We start from the raw sequence: 19,531 nt of genomic DNA, 5'->3' as shown, positions 1-19,531 counted from the left end.
TTTTTTTTTCCCCCTAGGAATTTTATAGTTTCAGGTTTTATGTTTAAATCTTTAATCCAATTTGAGTTTATTTTTATATATGGTGTAAAAGTATGGTCTTATAGTTCCCCTCCCATTTGGCAGATGCCCTAGGGGTTAGTAAATGGATTGCTTTCTGATAGCCTAGGTGCTCTTTAAACCACTGTTTTTTTAATTGTACCCCAGGGTGGGCAAGTCTGTGTGCAGGCCTTTCATCGATCCCTCCCTTTATCAGGTCAGTGCTTTGAGGATGGGATCCCTTTGGTACCTTGTCTCCATCTCTCCTACCCATTCCTATGTGGTCTCTCTTGTTGATTGCATGGAAGCTATTCAGTCAGCCCTCATTTCTTCTTCAGGGGGAATTGCTCTGTCTGTAGGTATAAATTTGATGTGTTTGTGGGAGGGGGTGAGTTTAGACTTCCTACACTGTCGTTTTGGACTGGAAGTCCTTATTTATTTATTTTTAATTATAATTCAGCCATATAGGAATGAGAAGAAATTCTTTATTCATTTAACCTTGAACAGTTTATTTAATCTTGAATTTTTATTTTTGAAAAGAACAAGTTTATCAGTTAAAAGAAAAATATGAATATCTAAAATTAACCCATCTGAAGACTGTAGTCACAGATTGGTTTAAGATCCCAAACTGCAACCATAAGTTGTTTACAGGAGACACATTTAAAGCAAAAGCTGTAGTGGCATAGCAGTAGTTGGGAGAAGGGAATGAGCAAAGATTAACTTCTGAGAGGGGGGAAAAAAACAGTTGATAATGCCAAAATGATTTTAAAACAAACACTAAGAGTCACCAGAAATAATCCATGGTAAAAGGTATACTGAAAAAAATAAAAATAAAACAAAACAGATTGAATGAGAAGTGAGCAAATATAGCGTTATTGTGAAAGTATAAACTCTTCATGATCAGTTCTTTGGCAGATAGTGTAAACCAGAAAAGCAGCAGAATGGAGAAGAACAGACAGGAGTAGACCTAACTCCATAGACAGGGTCACACCTTCTTTTCAAGTGGGAACCAGTGAAGATGATCTCATGCCTTCTCACTTAAAACAGGCTAGTTTGTTATTTATTTCATCTCTGAGTGTTGATACAGTTAGAGGGGTACACTGACCATAAACCCCTCCCCCCAACAGTCTTGTTCTTGAAAGCAAATTTATGGCCATGTTTGACTACCATGTTTCAGTAAAACTAGAAATTTTAGTGTAGAGTTTAAACCAGTAATTTACAGCCATTTTAACCTATGTTCCCTTTGTTTTTTTGTTTGTTTGTTGTTTTTTTTTTTTTGTAACTCAGGGACTAGCTATGATTTGAATTACTCAAAAAGTTAATTTCTGAAAATATTCCTAATATTGAATAAGCTTGCTTAAACAACATGTACATATCCCTTTGTTTGGTTTAGGCCTTCATTCAGCAAACCAAAGCAAAATAAGATTTGAATAATGATTGTTTTATTTAAGAACATATTTTTAATTTTAAAGGATTGGGGGATATCTGTGTACAGTGTATTAATGGTATTGTGGGCCAATTGAGGCTGAGTGAGATAAGGTCTCTCCTGCAGCATAGTTTTTTGATGGAGTCAGGCAAATGCATCAAATAAGTCTCAAAATAAGTAGACTGATAAATATCATTGTAGAAGCACAGACTTGAGAATAAACTTTACTGTTTTATATTTCTAGCATTTCCCTCAGGAAACAAGAAATAATGTCTTATTGCCTGTCAATTTTATTTCATTGCCCCAGTCAGTGGACCAGACATTGGTATTTATTGTTATAAAAAGCTTTTATAGAGAAGATTCAATAGAATACTGATAAAAATATAGTAATAATATTTAAGATTCAAATTCATCATAAAATTAAAGATAGAATTATTACTTCTGCTTGGAATTCAGACCTTAAGGACAACTTAGAAATAACTGGGCCTTTGTTATGGCTATGAAAGTATTTTTTGAAGAATACTTTTAGGTTTTGTTATAAGACTACTCAAACACCTTGGTTAAATATTTTTGGGCGAAGGGTGAGGAGAAAGAGTGATGTAATTTTGCAAGTAAGACAAAGTTGATATAAGTATTCAAGGTGTCTTCTCGGGTCCATTTTTGTTAGGGATGAAGATGTGGTTGATGGTCGTTTGAATGTTTCTGCTGAATTAGGGGAATCTAATACAACAGCAGGAAGTTGTTTTGGAGGCAGAAATGATTACTCTCACCAGAATGCTGTTGCTGTTAAAAACAGTGGGAAAATGTTTTTGTGTATATATGTGGCATAAACCCATGTTGCTGGGTTTATGAAAATGGCCATCCACAGTTACCAGGGCCAGGCCAGGCCCTCGGTTAGGTCTGAGATTCAGTATGTGCTCTATACTGTGCCAGCTGCATCCTCTAGCTGCATGATAACTTGAGGCCTTTTTGTGGATAATATACATGCTGCCTTCATGTGTATGAAACAAATATTTACCCAGAGTGCTAAACATTTAATACTTTACCAGTTTGCATTCTTTCTGCCAAGATGTTCTGAAAACAGTTCTTAATGCCATCTCTTCCCTCCCCCATCTCCTTTTTTTTTTTTTTAGCTCTGCTTATGATAATGTCAACAAAGTTCGAGTAGCTATCAAGAAAATCAGCCCTTTTGAGCACCAGACCTACTGCCAGAGAACCCTGAGGGAGATAAAAATCTTACTGCGCTTCAGACACGAGAACATCATTGGAATCAATGATATTATTCGAGCGCCAACCATCGAGCAAATGAAAGATGTGTATCCTTTTCAGACAGCTGACTCCACTGCTTGATCACCTTGTCAAGTAAATGTAACTTGAAATGTCCTGGACTTACAGAGTAAAAGAAAAGTATATAAAGCACATTTAAGGGGAAATTGTAATCTGCTTGCCATTTACTATAACACTTGCATAATATAAAGTTTTTCTCTGATTTATTTTATCAGTTGTATCTATTTTTAGTGCCTTTGGCAAGTCTGATGTTTTTTCTTGTTAGCTTCAGTAAAGATTTCCTTTAAGTGTAGTTATGGGAAATCTTGGTTAGTAACCATTTCCAGTCACGCTTTCTCCATTCAGGATATGGTTTGTTATGATGATGAAAAGGAAAAGAAGAGCCGTGGACTAAGAAAGAGGATACCCTGGATATCACCTAGTCAAATCTACTGTCCTGATCTTAGACAAAGTCATTTTATCTCTAGATCTCAGTTTTCTTATTTTTAAAATCAAGGTACTAGCCCTCAAGATCTTTAAGGCTAATCAGCTCTGAAATTATGTTACTAATTATGACCAACATTTGGAAATCTGGACTAAACAGGTCCTGAGGATGCAACCTGGGTAAAGACTACACTTGAAAGAATAGAAGCATTAAGTATACGGAAGAGTATCTGCCAGAAGAAAGTTAGAGTTTCAGCTAGTACTGCATTCCTACCAGTTTGCTTAATTAGCATTCCGCCCCTCCCTGAAGAGGCAGCTCACTGTCTCTAGGCAGCCCTTTCCATTTTTAAACAGCTCCGTTACTAAGTTGTAGTGATATTTTAAGTGAAATGCCTCCTGCTGCTATCACCTGTTGTCCTGCTTTACCTTTTGGGTAAAAATTAAGTCTCTTTCAGATGACAAGTTTTCGAGTTGGTTTCCTTTGAATCCCATACTATGTCTCATCTATCATGAATATGTAGGAGACGTACAATAATATTTACACAGAAATTAATAAGAAATGCAAAAACATTGCTAATGAAATAATATTATGAAATTAAAAGCTAAAGGCTTTTATAATTTAATTTCTATAAGAAAAAAGTTAGCCATAGCTAAAATTCTGAATGCTTAGTTACATAGATTGGCAAGAAAGCAAGAGGAGCACGCTAGCATGAGCCCCTTCTAAGCCTGATTTCACCAGATCTTAATATTAATTAATTGAAGGATCAAGCAAATAAATAAGGGTCGAATTTAGTAGCAGTGTATTTTAGGCCTATATTTCCAAAAATTTTATGGTAGATTTTTGAGGAGAATGAGAGAACTAAAAGCAAGGCAAAAGAACAGTGACATTATAAGTTGCCGAGACAAAGAGAAGAGGATGTGTATAATGTTTGCTCGTCCACCACCCTCTCCCAGTCCCTTCCAACAAAGACTTCTTAGAGGGGCTTTGTGATGGTGGACAACTTGGAGAACAGGGATAACCCACAATAGCCTGTTTGAGGTTTCATTCTAAGCCCATAATCGGTCACATCAGGCAGATATAATGCCTGTTGTCTCACAGGACCTAAAAAGGAGTTAACTACTTCATATTCCTTCCATAAAGATATATAAGTTGTCATCAGTTTCTCATTTCCATAGGGGCCTCATGATGTAATAATGGACTCTTTGGGGAGAGGGTTCGTTTTGTCTTCAGTGCTCTGCTGAGTGTGACCAGCTATTTGGTGTGTTACCTTAACCCCGTCCAAACAGATATATAGTGCAGGACCTCATGGAAACAGATCTCTACAAGCTCTTGAAGACACAACACCTCAGCAACGACCATATCTGCTATTTTCTTTACCAGATCCTCAGAGGGTTAAAGTATATCCATTCAGCTAATGTGCTGCACCGTGACCTCAAACCTTCCAACCTGCTGCTCAACACCACCTGTGATCTCAAGGTCAGCCAGATTATTTACTCTTAGGATGCTATATATTGAAAAAACTCTTTTACACGGTGGCATTTCTATTATTAAAATTATACCAGAAATACACGAAAACATTTTTATGGCAAAAAAAAAAAAAAAATGCAAGAATGCTAGTTTTCTTCTTTTATCTCATTGCACCTTCCTCTCCAGAGATAACCACTAAAACAGATTTGTGTATGTTCTTCCAAAGTTTTTTCTATACTATTGCATACATTTGTACTTATATATATATATATATATATAGGATCACATGCATTATGCGTAAGTTAAAAAGTGATCTGTTTCATTGGTGACATTTTTCTTCAATAAATTTTATGCAGAGAACACTCAGAAAACCTCACTGACAATAACACCTAAATAAGCCATTCTCAGTAAATAGGTAAGCTCTAGATACTTTACTGTCCTGAGAATTCTCTTGAAAATGGGCAATGCGTGTGTATATATTTCTATTTTATTAGGTAGCAGAGCTAAATAAATAGGGAGATCTACAAATGTCTTAGATATGATGAAGGGATGTAGATTCAGTCTGATAAAAATACATGTGAATTCAAGAAGACCTAGCTAAATGGAAAGACATCCCATATTCATAGAATGGAGGACTTAGTATTATTAAGATGGTAGTACTCCCCAAATTGATCTATAGATTCAATGCAGTTCCTGTCAAAGCCTCAGGTAGGCTTTTTTTGCAGAAATGGATAGGCTGTTCCTGAAATGCATATGGAAATTCAAGAGACGCAGAAAAGCCAAAATAATCTTACAGAAGAATAAAGTTGGAGGACTCACACTTTCTGATTTCAAAATGTACTACAAAGCTCTGGTAATCAAGACAGTGGGATATTGGCATAAGAGTATTCATGTAGATCAATGGAATAGAATTGAGAATCAGTAAATCTATGTGTTTGTGATTGGCTGATTTTCAATAAGTGCCAAGATCATTGGGGAAAGAATAGTCTTTTCAACAATGGTGCTGGACCAATTGGATAGGCACATGCAGAAGAATATAATATTGGACCCACCTCATGTACAAAAATTCACTCAAAATGAATCAAAGACCTAAATTTAAGACCTAAAACTAGAATACACTTAGAAAACAGGAGTAAATTTTTGCAGTCTTGCGTTAGGCAGAGCCTTAGACATAACATCAAAAGTACAAGCAACAAAAGAAAAAAAAAATTAGATTTCATCAAGCTTAGAAACTTGTGCTACAAAGTAAACCATCAAAAAAAAAGTGAAGACAACCCACAGAATGGGAGACAATATTTGTAAATCGTATATCTGATAAGAGACATCTGGAATATATGAAAAACAACTCAACAATTAAAAGATAATAAATAGTCCAATTTAAAAATGAACAAAAGACCTGAATAGATATTGATCTAAAGAAGATATACAAATGACCAATAAGTATATCATTAGTCAGTAGGGAAATGCAAATCAAAACCAAAATGAGAAAACACTTCATACAAACTAGGATGGCTGTAATCAAAAAGTCAGATGATTAGTGTTAGTTAGCAAAGATTCCACTCCTATGTGTATATCCGAGTAAAATTAAAACATGTATCCACATAAAAAGTAACACAAATATTCATAGTAGCAAAATAACCCAAAAGTGGAATGAATGTCCAGATGATGGATAAATGTGGTAGATTTCATATAAATAAAAGAAGCCCATCACAAAAGACTACATATTGTATAGTTTCATTTATATGAAATGACCAGAACAGACAAATCTATAGTGACAAAAAGTAGATTAGTGGTTGCCTCAGGCCAGTGAGATTGAGAATAGACTGCTAATGGGTATAAGGTTTCTTTTTGCAGTTACAGAAATGTTCTAATATTGGATGGTGATAATGGTTGTATAACTCTGTGATTATTATACCAAAACCGTTGAATTGTGTACTTTACGTGGGTTAGTTGAATGGTATGTGAATTATACTTTAATAAAACTGTTTAAAAAGTACATTTAGATGTATAGCAGTGATTGTTTCTTGGACTGAAGTTCAGCAGACATTGCTGTGAGAAGCCCTGTAAGATGTACCTGGCAAGGGAGATAGATAAGTGTCTGTTCCTGAAATAGGTCAGAAATTTGAAACAATGGATGATTGTAATAATATCTGCTATGACAGAGATATTGAAAAGAATGATATACAAATACAAAGGAGAGAGGTGGGTTAGTTCTGGCTGGAGCTATGAGAGGCATCAGGAAGAAGATTGTATCTCTCTAAGGATGGGAAGGCTTTCAGTAGACAAGTGGCTGTGTTGGGCATAGGGTATTGTAGGCAGAAGGAACAACAGAAATAAAAGTAAATAGTAAGGGCCTAGTACACAAACAGAGACCTGCTCCATGCAGCTACAGCTTTGGGTAAGTAAAAAGGAATCATTGATACTAAAGCTGGAGAAGTTGGTTGGAGGTAAATCACGGAGAGTCTTCTGGAACTGTCTATAAAAGGCAGTGGTTTCTGTCATTAGATGGTCTGCTTGTCTGCTGTCATTGGGAGTCTAAAACAGAGTGGCTGACATCCCGTGAGGTGTTATGGAAGACAGATTACTACATAAGAAATGGTTGGATTGGACTCTTGTTACCTCTTAAGATACTTCCAAGTTAGATGCATGTACTTTCCACATGGGATGTAACTAGATCCTTTCCCATGGATCTATGCAATTAAAAACCAGGTGGGTATAAAAGGAATGAAGCCCTTTTAGGAATGGCCATGCTTCGTTGGCTCTTAGTGGTTTTCTCAGAAAATTACAGTGAATATTTTTGTGTCTCCTAGTGTTTTTTCTTTCTGTTTCTTTCTGCCACAATACTGTTATTGCAGATTGCTTTTGTTTTTGGCGAGACACTCCCAATCAATATTTTATGTAATATTTCTGGGAAAAGTTGACTTTTGTTTGAAAATGCCTCATCCTTAAGAATACAAACAGAATCATACTACTTTGTCTGTTGTCTCTTCACTGTTAGCAGACTTGTCTTTACCTAGGGCCATTTTATTCACTACTCACTCAAATTTACAGCCACACTGATATATGTGTATTGTTAGCCATCTGCACTATCCAGGCATTGTTTTTAAAACCCAATTTAACACAGAGACTCAAAAACACAATAGGATGGTTTAGATATTTACACAGTATAATTCACCCACATTTTTTAAAATGTATATATGGGCTGTGCATCATTCACATGGGCATAAATATTCAGAAGAGACTCTCATTCCAAAGACAAGTTTGGTATACATCATCACTGATTTGTCATGGCGAGTACGTCTGAAAGGCAGATTGGGGGGTATGGTGGCAGTTCAGGTACATATATCTTGGGAGAGAGCACTGATAGGGAGAATAGTCTTTTCTGATTGAGCTCTAGAGTCACTACAACAATCACATCCTCAGTACCTTGGAGTAATCCCACTGCTCATCCCAGTGGCCCCTGTGTCTAGAAAGTTTGTAACCTGTGACATTACTCACCTCTTGTTATTTAGATCTCTTTGAATTTTCAAGTAGGTGATTATGTCATTTCTCCTTTTTCCATTGGCTTCTGTGTTACTGAAGTGTTTCCTACTCTTGAGCCCTCAAGATGTCAGCTCTTGTCAGTGTCGTAGTCCTTTAACTTTTGACTCTGATACCAGTTAAGGCCAACAGCAATCAGATTCCTTTTTGGTTTCCATAAACATACTTTGCACTTGCTGTCTGAAGCCCTGGGACCCAACAGAGGCTGGCTTCTGGGGACCATTCTGGGACTCAGTTTTGACTCTTTTTATTTCCCAGGGCCATAGAAACGCAAAGAATTGGAGATTCTGCTAGCATATTTTTAATGGAACTACCAGGAGGTCGTGGTCTCTAGCAGTCTGTATCTTTGCTTTTTGCTAGACTGAGTCCACAGAAATCCCATTAGGAGTCCTGGGATGCTGGGATCACAGCACGTGTGGTTCTGGACGTACTGGACTCTAGAAGATAGGAAATGAAACCTGTCTTTGGAGCTTCCTTTGTTTTATGAATATTTGAATTTACATAGCCCAAAAAGTAGGCAGGTAGAAGGTGCTATAGGTTATTTTATGTTTATTGTACCATATGCTAGCTGTCTATCTTCCTTCATAAAGAATTATCTTAAATATGATTGCTTCTTTATTTTATAGCCTTGGCAGTTTTTTGGCTAATGCCATATAAATTTAGTCAGTCTTCAGTATTGTAGTGTTTTAAGGGAACTTTTTTTTTTAATCACATGAGCTTTCCACTGATCACTGTGAATGGAGTTTTAAAGGTCTTAAGTCTTTTAAAGGTCTAAACCCCACATCTTTTTCTTTGTTAAATTATGACCAATAAGTTTTGAGAACCTGCTGGTTCTGTACCCTGTACTAGGCATGGGGGATACAAATAATAAAATATGGTCCCCCTTATACCAGCTCACTGTTCTGAAAATTGGTAACTAAAGAGAAAGGATGACACCTCTTCTTTAAAAGAATGCCAGCCAGTAAATTAAAATAATAAAATTAGAAAAGTCACCATTTTACAAACTCCAGTGAAATAACTGATTTGTACAATGTAATCCGTGGGCCCTCTGCTCACTTTGCTCAGACTCTAACCCCTTGCGTGTGCTGCTCCTGCCACATGGACTCTCTTCACCTCACCTAGACCATGTTCCCATCTGGAGCCCACTCTTAACTCAAGTTGGATGCTACCTACCCCTCTGGGATACTGTGGTTTTCCCCACCCAACAGTGACCCTTAGGTTGCATGACCACACCTAATGACTTTTGGACTGGATTTCTTGGAGAGAAAGGAGGAAGAGCAACTGCACATTTGTTTTTAACTTTAAAGAAATAGATGTATTGCAGCATTCAGAGTGATAAGTTGTCTTTCCTAGTGAAGGAATGCTAATAATTCTAATTTTTAGTTATCCCTTCTTCCTTAATATTGCCACTTTGAACAATATAATTTTATTAACATCATCATTAATGTAAGAGTTCAACCTGGTAACTTTATATCCTGATTTTTATTTTTAAGATCTTATCAGTAATTCAAATATTATGAAAATAGTCATTTAATAAGTCTTCACTTAATGTTGTTGATAGGTTCTGCAACTTTAAGCAGACATGTAATGAAACCAGTTTTACATGGGCTAATTGATATAAATAAAAGTTAAGTTTTTAAACATTATAACAAAATGACATTGGACCAAACAATGTTATTCAAGGACCTGCTGTACTAGAATCCCTGCCAATTAATTCACCCCAGTTGTGTTTCCTATAAACATTTAAAGTAAGGCATCTATTCATCAGATGTTGAGTACCCACTATGTATAGGACACTTAGAAATAAAAAGTAAGTCAAATATTGCCTTTCTCTGGAGACTTAAATTCTAGTTGGAGAGACAGGCAAATGCATAGCTAACTGTCATGGATTGTGATTGTGTACTTATATTAATATGCATCAAACAAAGTAGTAGAGGAGTTCAGAAAAGTGAGCAATTCTTGGAAGTGGTATTGATTCCTAGGAAACCTCTCAGAAGTGATAACTTTCAAATTGGGTATTTAGAATAAGGAATGGCATGGATACGGCACACAGTTGAGAAGGCATTGCATAGTAAGAGAAGCAGATATAGTCTGGGGTAAATAGAAGCAGATGTGGGACAGAGATGGTGGTCGGAGAGATGAGATCAGGAAGGTGGCTTGTTGGCAGTTTGTAAATGGTCTTGAAAGTCATGTGTAAAGAACATGGACTTCATTCAGTGTACACAAGGGATTAGTTAAAAAATTTTTGAGCCAGAGAGGTGACTTATGTTTTAGAAAAAGCACTTAGGCAACAATTTAGCTTTTGTCTAAGTCCAAGGGAGTATGGAAACATCAGCATCAATAAGTGGCCTCATTGATCTGTGAATTTCTTTTATTTTGATTTTTAAAAATCTGGGGTTTGTTTTGTGATTCAGCTGACCCACAAAAAGCTGTGTATCAAATTTCGATCTATCTAGTCTTTGTGATGCCATGCATAGAGGATGGTGAAGGATCTGTGGTCATGATCTGGGGCTTCTGGCTTTTCTCTGCTGACAAGATGCAGTATTTCTTCTATGCAGATTCGGAACGTGACTTCAATTGTCCGTTTACACTACAGAAGGCACATAGAGTAACAAGTTCTGTTTGAACTTGAATCTAAAAATAAAGTGTTAGTCCTGAAAAAAAAGAGAAACTGTGGGTCACAGACACTGAAAAGTTCAAACCACACAGAACCGAAATGGGTCGGTCAGTGGTAGTCCAACAGGGCAGGTGAGGATTCTCAGTGGCATAGAGGACTCCCCTACAGACAAAGGAATCAATCATTCATTGCTTCTCTAAGTTGGAAATCATGCCTAATGGGATGATGTTGCTAGTGAATATCCTGGGCACAAGTACTGAGAAGGCTTCCTGCAGTTTATTATACAGGCAAGAAGGCTATAAAGAAACAAATAGGATGCAGGTACATAAAAGCCTCAAGATAAGGCAAGCCAAAGTTAGAACTTACTATGATCCCTATTAAAAGCTTATGGTCATATATCAACCAGATTCTCTGACAGGCCCATGGTGTCGGGGTTATAGTGGTATTGGCAAGCAAGCCAGCTTTGAAAGGTGAGACCAGTGCCTATGGTAGAGGTTATGTAGACTGAGAGAGGACAGTGGCTGGAGGTAGCTATGGAACAGGACCTAGAATTTCTTCACTGTGAGAGTACACATGGAAAGTGGCCTTTGGAGTAGTAACTGGAGAAGGAGGTTTGCTCTTTGCTCCTTTTGAAGATACAGTGACCGTATGTCAAGAGACAGAAAATATGCAACACAGATATATAACTCTTCTTGAATACTACAATTGAAGCAAGCAGCAGGGCCTGTAGGATCAGAGGTGGTATGTGTAGACGCTAGTGTCTGAGGCTAGAGGAAGACATTTGTCAGGTGGATAGGACATTCCTGAATCTTTCTGAATTATTGAGGCTCTCAACTATGGGATATCTAAGCAGAGATTGATGTCCATTTAAATCTTATGAATATTTCCAAGGTATGTCCCTTCCTCTTGTCTCCATTTTATGGCCTGAGTTCAGGGCCTTATCATTTCTTAGCTCTGTTAAAGCAATAAGCCTCCAAATTTGTCTGTCTTCTAGGCCACCTTTTATACTCTGGCTGGTCTTTATTAACATACCTCTCTCTCAGGTTTGTTCCCAAGGGACCAAGGACTTACAGTGTCCTGCAACTGTATTACCTAATATATTATAGTTATATTTTATATATGTTGGAGCCTGGAGTAGAACCAAAGTATTGGATGGCCAGATGATGAAAGGCCAGCAGTGAGTCAGGAGAAATTAGAGGCTGGATATTTTTTTAAAATAGTCTTAGTATATGAAACACCTTGTAAAATTTTGAGAGTAGATTTGACTACAAGGAAGGGAAGGAAAGTGGAAAGAATCTTTGGAAATACCTACATTCATGGAACAGGCAGAAGAACAGCAGGAAGTGAAATCTGAGAAGCAGAAATACAAGGTGAAGAGTTTATCCTAGCAGTGATGATCGGGGGAGTGCCAGCAGGTGAGGGCCCTAGAAAGGATCCTGGGCGGTTTTTGATGACTTTATTTTTATACAGAACAGTTTTTGTCAGGTGACCTAGAAGAAATTGATATGAGATAAGCAGATAATGAAAGGTGGGATACCTCTTAAAATGTATCTTGTTACAGACTCCTCCAGCCTTTCCTTGTCTCTGACATGTAGATTGTCATCACTGCGATTCAGGTTTGTGAGGATTAAATAAGGATGAGTATGTAGAATTCCCAACAAAGAGCCTGCCATATAGTAATAGTAGCAGCTACTTATTACCATAAAAATTGCTGTTGTCTTATTTTTATGATGTTTTGATATTAAATTGGTTAGAATCTCTAAGGTGTTGCATTCTTTTCTCTCTTAGATCTGTGATTTTGGCTTGGCCCGTGTTGCAGATCCAGACCATGATCACACAGGGTTCCTGACGGAGTATGTAGCCACACGTTGGTACAGGGCTCCAGAAATTATGTTGAATTCCAAGGTAAGGACCAAGTTTGCATGAAAAGAAAACCAAGAAACCAAAGAACTTTGGATGTTGCAGTAAACCTCCCTCTCAGTAAGCCTCTTTCTACCTGGATCGAGTCTTTGCCTATCTGGCCAGCCTGTGTTTGGCCAGAACCAAGGTGCTGCTGTAATCTCCTGTTCAGCATTGAACTTTCAAAATTATGTTAATCCAAGTGACATGTGTTCCTCTAGGCTCCAAATGGATGGGAAGAGTACATCTAGGTCCCAGGCAAACTCTTCTAACAAGATCTGTGTCTTGATCAGAAGAAATGATGGAATAAATATATAAAAGCAAGAAAAAGTGAAATATGTCATCTGTGTTACACTTATGAAACAGGTGGCAAGCATTGAGGGCGTCTATGGAGATTGAGACTCAGTATTTTTAGTATATAATTTGCAAATAGTGTATGAATAAGGTGTTAGATTCAGAGGAGTTAAGTTGGCCTGACATAGTTCCTGTATCTAATAACTCAAGATTATGAGATTCTTGAATTTAATTCCATTTACTGTAATGTAACGTTAAGATACATGGAGAAAAGCAGTGAAAATAGACATTAGACCTTGTGTCTCAGGTCTAGGAACCAGAAATTGCATTATCTTCCTCCATCTATTACTAGTAGAAGGGCTTGGGATGAACATTAGATTGTTTTTGTGAGGAGATGGAATTTGTTTAAAACAGTTATTCTTGATATCATACATTTGTTCAATTCAGTTACAGAAGTAAAATTTCATTAAAGTAAATTCCATTGTAAAGGATTCAGTGTAGCAGATGTTTCAAAGAAGAAAATGCTCTGTTGATTCTCTTATTCTGTATTACAAATAATCCCACACACCAGGTTTTTTCTTTAGACTGGCCCATGTGACAGCCACTCCAAACCAGAGGCATTCACTTGCACGCGTTTGGTGTGTGCTGGTTGTAAAGGAGAGCTGTCGGTGTGCTTTTTATCCTGGCAGCTTCATGACCTTGTAGCCTCCATCACAACTTGAGATGCCACCACTGTCTTCATTTCTCAGTCACCCTCCAGAGGACAGTAGCCAGGAGAGTGGCCTCTGTGTTCTGCAAAGTGCCCAGCTCTCCCTTCTCCTCGCAGAGTTAACTATAGTGAAAATCTTTTTTATTTGCAGCCTGAGAATATTACTTCTAGCAATGTATTCATGTTTTTATTTTTATTAATTTAGAACATTTTCAAATGTAGAAGAATTGAGAGTACAGTGAACACCCATATACCTCTTACCTAGGTTCACCACCTATTAACATCTTACCACTTTCTGCCTGTCTGTCTTTGCCTCCCTCCCTTCCTCTACTTTTTTGTCAAACCCTCTGACACTTCACCAACATAAACTAACACTATTCCTAGACCTTTGGGGCATACTACTACTTCTAAAAAGGGAGAGTACTCTCTCCACAGTCACAATACCCTTAGCACACCTAAGATAATCAGCATTAATTCAGTAACATCCCAGTTGCTTGCCCCCTCCCCAAATTCTTTACAGATATTTTTGTTTTGTTTCAGTCCATGATTTAATCAAGTTCCATGGATTGTGCTTGGACTAGAACAGTCGTCCCACCCTTTCTTCTTTATGATACCAAAATACTGTGGAGAGTATAGATGAGTTGTTTTGCAGAATGGTTCACATTCTTAGTTCTTCTGATTAGTTCCTCATGATTAGGCTTAGGTCACACCTTTCCAGCACAAACTCCACAGATTCTTGGAAACCATATATGTAGATCTTCTGTTTCCTAGCAGCCTTTCTCCCGGTGGTTTACCCCTTGATGACCCTTGCCTCTATTAGTCACCGTATTAGAGTTTGCAAAAACGGTGATTTTCTAAATTTATTGTTCCTTTTACATTTATTAGCTGGCATTCTTTTATGAAAAAGAGCTTTCCCTTTTTTCTCTTTCACTTCCTTTGTCACCTACCTTTGCTTTTAAAACATTTTTATAGACTCATGGATTCTTTTTAATGTGCTTCTTGTTATCTTTTTTTTTAATACTCGAATTGTCCCAGTTTGAGCAAACCTAGAGTAATGTGTGCATGTATATGAATTTGTAACATTTTATTTTGATAGAATTTTCAACTTGCAGAAATGTTTCAAGAAAAGTATTAGGCAGTGGTTCTCAAACATTCTAGCCTCAAGACCCCTTCAATCTCTTAAAAGTTATCAAAGACTCCAACCAGGTTTTGTTTATGTGAGTTAGATCTATCAATATGTACTATATAGAAAATAAAACTGAAACTTTTAAAATATTAATTTTTAAATAACAATAAACCTCTCCTGTATATTAACATAAATTAGATATTTTATTTAAAATGTCTGTTTTCCACAAAAATATTTTAGTGAGAAGAATAGCATTTTCATTTTTGCAAATCTCTATTGTCTGGTTTAATAGAATACTGCTGGATTCTCATCTTGGTCTGCATTCTGTCAAATATGTTGTTTTGATGTAAGTTAATGAAGAAGTCTTCACATGGATACTTAGTTGAGAAAGGGACTATATTAGCTACTTGTGGCTATTCTGATACCACAACTCAACAAATGAAAGGTTGATTGTAACATGGAATCCGAAACCATGTCAGTGAACTTTTTGTACTGTTTTATTAAAATCCATTGGTCTACCTTACACTCAGACCCGTGCATGATTTTGTAATATTAAGCATTTGGAAAATACTGGGTCACTGAATTATGTAGGTTTTCTGAATATTATCACATTTCATGTATAATATCACATGTCATGTTGCCTCTGGAAAAATCTCCTGTAAGAAATTTGACTTTCGAGAGATGGGTGAAAAGACAGCAACAGTAGTAGTATAAATGGAGCGTCACCTCTCAGAGCCTTAGGGAAAGCTGGATGGGCCTCGGCACCACCCTTAGAGAACTGCTGGATAGAACTCCTGCACACCCTTCTCTCCAAATTCAGACTCACCGATTCTTTATCCTTTTTCCCATTTGCTTTTCATTCTATGCGTGTGTGTGTGTGTGTGTGTGTGTGTGTGTGTGTGTGTGTGTGTGTTTTCGTCATTTGAGAATAACTGGTAGGTGTGCTCTTTTACCACTAAACCTTTCAGTGTTTATTTTCTTAAAACAGTGGTTCAGTGTTCCCTGAGGACATTTGGTAGTGTTTGGAGACATTTTTGGTTTTCACAGCTGAGAGGGGAGTGCTACTGGCATCAAGTGGTTAGAGGTCAGAGATGCTGCTAAACGTCCTACAGTACACCAGACAGCCCCACAACAGACTTATTGAGCCCAAAAAGTCATTAGTGCCAAAGGAGAGAAACTTTGCCTTAGAAGAAGGATATTCTCTAACATGACCGTAGTATAGTAATCAAAAGTAGGAAATTTAATACAACTTCGGATGTGTTTTCTGTAATAATCTTTATACCTTTTCTTCTTTTTGTCCCTCGCCCTGTCCCAGTCCAGGCTCACACATTGCACTGTTTCTTTAGTTTCCTCTAATCTGAAATAGCTCTTCAGCCTTTCTTGACCTTGACATTTTGGAAGGGTACAAGTCAGCTGTTTTGTAGAATGCACCTTAGTTTTGTGTCATGCATTTGGGGCATGAATACCACAGAAACAATATTTTCTTCTTCTTAATGCATCATATCAGGGGCATATCTGATTTATGTCAATATCAATACAGTGTATGTTGATCGTTTGCTTAAGATGATGTCTTCCAGGTCTCCACCATAATTATGATTAATTACAGTAATAATTATTACGGTAGTAATTAATAGGAATTTGTTGAGAAATACTTTAAGACTATGTAAGTTACCTTCATCAAACTTTCACAAAGTTTTACCATCCATTGATAAGTCTTATCATTGCTTCTATATTTTAGTTCTATTTATTAATTCATGATTATTTTATTCAGTAGTTTATAATCTATATATACCATTCTGAATTTTGATGTTCATATTATCCCAGATTTTCCAGTGGGAACTGCTTTTGACATGTCCCCGCTACACTATCCTTGCTTTTTGGCACTAATGGTCTAGTTTACTTTATAGTACTTTCCCTGTCCCAGACTTGGAGCAGCCATTTCTCCAGGGAGCCCTGATTCCTTTTATTTACTTTTTGTGTTCTTTAAATGCTCTTTATTTAGTTTTGGCCCAAAGCAAAAGTTATTTTGGATTACAAGAATTTTGGGAAGAATTATTTTAAAATTCAACCTCATTTTATCATGGCTATAGATCTGATTGTTAATTCTTTATTTGATTTTCCAAAAAATGTTGCTGTTTCCCTAAACTTTAATATTGAGCTGACTTTTTTTTTTTTTCTCTCTAGCTGTTCTCTACATTTCTTTTTCCATTTATCACTACACCTGTTATTTTGTCCCGTTTGCTTTTCATTCTGAAATTCGGCTTAGATCCTTTGGAGAAACATCTTTTTTTGCACTGTTGTATGATATAGATAACTCTTCTGTGTCTTTTCACAGAATTCTTTTAAAAGAAAAATTATACCTGAAAAATCAATAGAAAAAGAAGAAAAGAAATAGGGATTGGTAAAATATTGGGAAAATATGTTAAAGCCAGCACACACTTTTTTTTTTTTTTTTTTTTTCTACATGCGTACACAGACACACACACACGCACACACTTTTTTTTTTTTTTTTTTTTTGCAGAGATCAAGAGTTTTCAGCTTGACTTTTTTGAAAATGATTTGCAAAATGGATAAAGATATTCTGGGAGTATAACAGTGCCCCTTCTTTTTGAGTTGGTTTCCAGGTTTCCAAAATGAGTGAGTGGGCCACAAACGTTCTAAAGCAGTGGGTGTTACTGCTTTTTCCATTTTCCAGCTTTACCCTAAACGAATTCTAATTCTTTTCCTCAAATCATTTGGGAAAAAAAGAATGAAGTATACTTTGGAAATTCTAATTTAATAATAAATCAACTTTGAAGAAAAATAAAATTGAGTAATCTTGGTTGTTCAACATCTTTTAAGAAAGCCAAATTGTTATTCGTTTCTTCATGCTCTTTTCATTTATTTCTGAATTATAGAACCAAAAGAGAAGCTAAAACTCCTGTCAGCCATATGCCTGTTTGTGTAGGAAGATCTTGTGTCATATAACACCAGATATCATTCTTCATTTTTCCTTCCTTTCTACTGCAGGGCTATACCAAGTCCATTGATATTTGGTCTGTAGGCTGCATTCTGGCAGAGATGCTCTCCAACAGGCCTATCTTCCCTGGGAAGCACTATCTCGACCAGCTGAACCACATTCTGGGTAAGGTTCCTGAGCACATTAGGGGCTAGATTTACTCAGCTCACTGCCCACAGTTTACATCAGAGTCACTTCATGAAATTAAGAGTTCTAACAACTCTAACCTTTGACAGACATGAGTTTTTAATCTTCCTTGGTTTAAAATGTTAAGGACCCTTAGCTTAATAAGAAAATAAGCATTGAGAGGTGGTATGAGAAGACATTAATTATCAGGATCCATTCCGTCCTACGGCTGATGGTGTATGTGGTCAGTTTACCCTGGTCTTAATAATTAACAGCTAATTATTTTATCTGATAGGTATTCTTGGATCCCCATCACAGGAAGACCTGAATTGCATAATCAATTTAAAAGCTAGAAACTATTTGCTTTCTCTTCCACACAAAAATAAGGTGCCATGGAACAGGTTGTTCCCAAATGCTGACTCCAAAGGTAAATATGATTTTGTTCACTATTTTTCTTTGGCTTAGCTTTCTTTTGTTTGTTTGTTTGTTTGTTTGTTTTGTTAAATTATTAGGTCACTAGCCTGAAAAGTTAGCCAGCCTATGGCTACTGGATAATGCCTATTTATTACGTTCTTCCCTTTTTATTTGGGAGCAGTGGTAGTAGGTAAGGGAGTCGGGGAGTGTCTACCTTTTAGTTTCTTTGTTACTTTTTAATCTGGATTAAGTTCACATATTTATGGTTCAGAAAGTTGAGGATCCTGCAAAATAAATTATACCTTATTTCATCTCATCATTTGATAATTTTTAAAGTCAGGTTTATTAAAGAATAATTTATTTAGAGTAAAATTCACCCTTTTTAGTTGTGCACATCTTTGAATTTTGACAAATGTATAAAGACAGTCATGTAACTACCACTACAATCAAGATAATAGAGTATTTCCATCAACCCCAAAAGTCACCTCATGTTCCTTTGTACTCAGTTCCTTCCCTCTAGTCCCTAGCAATCTCTAATCTAGTTTCTGTCCCTATAGTTTTGCCTTTTCTGGAATGTTATATAAATGCGATTATGCACTATATTGCATTTTATGTCTGGATTCTTCCACTTGAGATTTATCTGTATTGTTGCTTGTATCAGTCTCTTCAACGAATGATGCTGAAATAATTAGGCATCCATATGCAAAAAAAGAAAAAGGAACAAAGACCTGAATATACAACCCAAAACTATTAAATTTTGAAAAGAAAATAGGACAAAATCTTTGTGACCTTAGGTTCAGTGAAGAATTTCTTAGATGAGACACCAAGAGCATGATCTATAAAAGAAAAAAGGTGATATTTTAGATTTTATTCTTTGATATTTTAAGTTAACTGTTTAATAATTGTCCTTTATTCCCATTTAACCTGTATCTGTTAAATATATTAGGCAACTATTTTTTTTTTTAACTTCGTGCTATTATATGAAGCTGTGGTTGACAGAATAATGACCCCACCCCCACAAGTATCCATGTTCATGTCCTAATTCCCAGATTCTGAATATGTTTTATTACCTGACAAAAGGGAATTAAGATTGCTTAAAGTCAGCTGATTTTAAGATAGGGAAATTATTCTGGATTATCTAGGTGGACCGGGTGTCTATTGGCAGGGT

General features: G+C 36.5%; 1 protein-coding gene across 2 annotated transcripts in view; it reads left to right on the top strand.

Annotated features, from left to right (window-relative positions):
• The window catches only part of MAPK1 (mitogen-activated protein kinase 1), an 83,870-nt gene that overhangs the window by 44,381 nt on the left and 19,958 nt on the right, over positions 1–19,531 (top strand). For both annotated transcript variants that reach the window (XM_011355955.2, XM_023528297.1), the window contains 5 exons: positions 2,596–2,778; positions 4,460–4,649; positions 12,586–12,702; positions 17,835–17,949; positions 18,245–18,376. In XM_011355955.2, coding sequence (XP_011354257.1) covers positions 2,596–2,778; positions 4,460–4,649; positions 12,586–12,702; positions 17,835–17,949; positions 18,245–18,376 — 737 coding nt within the window. The remainder of the gene's footprint in view (positions 1–2,595; positions 2,779–4,459; positions 4,650–12,585; positions 12,703–17,834; positions 17,950–18,244; positions 18,377–19,531) is intronic.

This window comes from Pteropus vampyrus, unplaced genomic scaffold (genome assembly GCF_000151845.1).
Source record: "Pteropus vampyrus isolate Shadow unplaced genomic scaffold, Pvam_2.0 Scaffold23, whole genome shotgun sequence".
In the NCBI taxonomy this organism is placed as follows: Eukaryota; Metazoa; Chordata; class Mammalia; order Chiroptera; family Pteropodidae; genus Pteropus; species Pteropus vampyrus.
The sequence above is the reverse complement of the archived record's forward strand: the minus strand, read 5'-3'. Positions and strand labels throughout refer to the sequence as shown.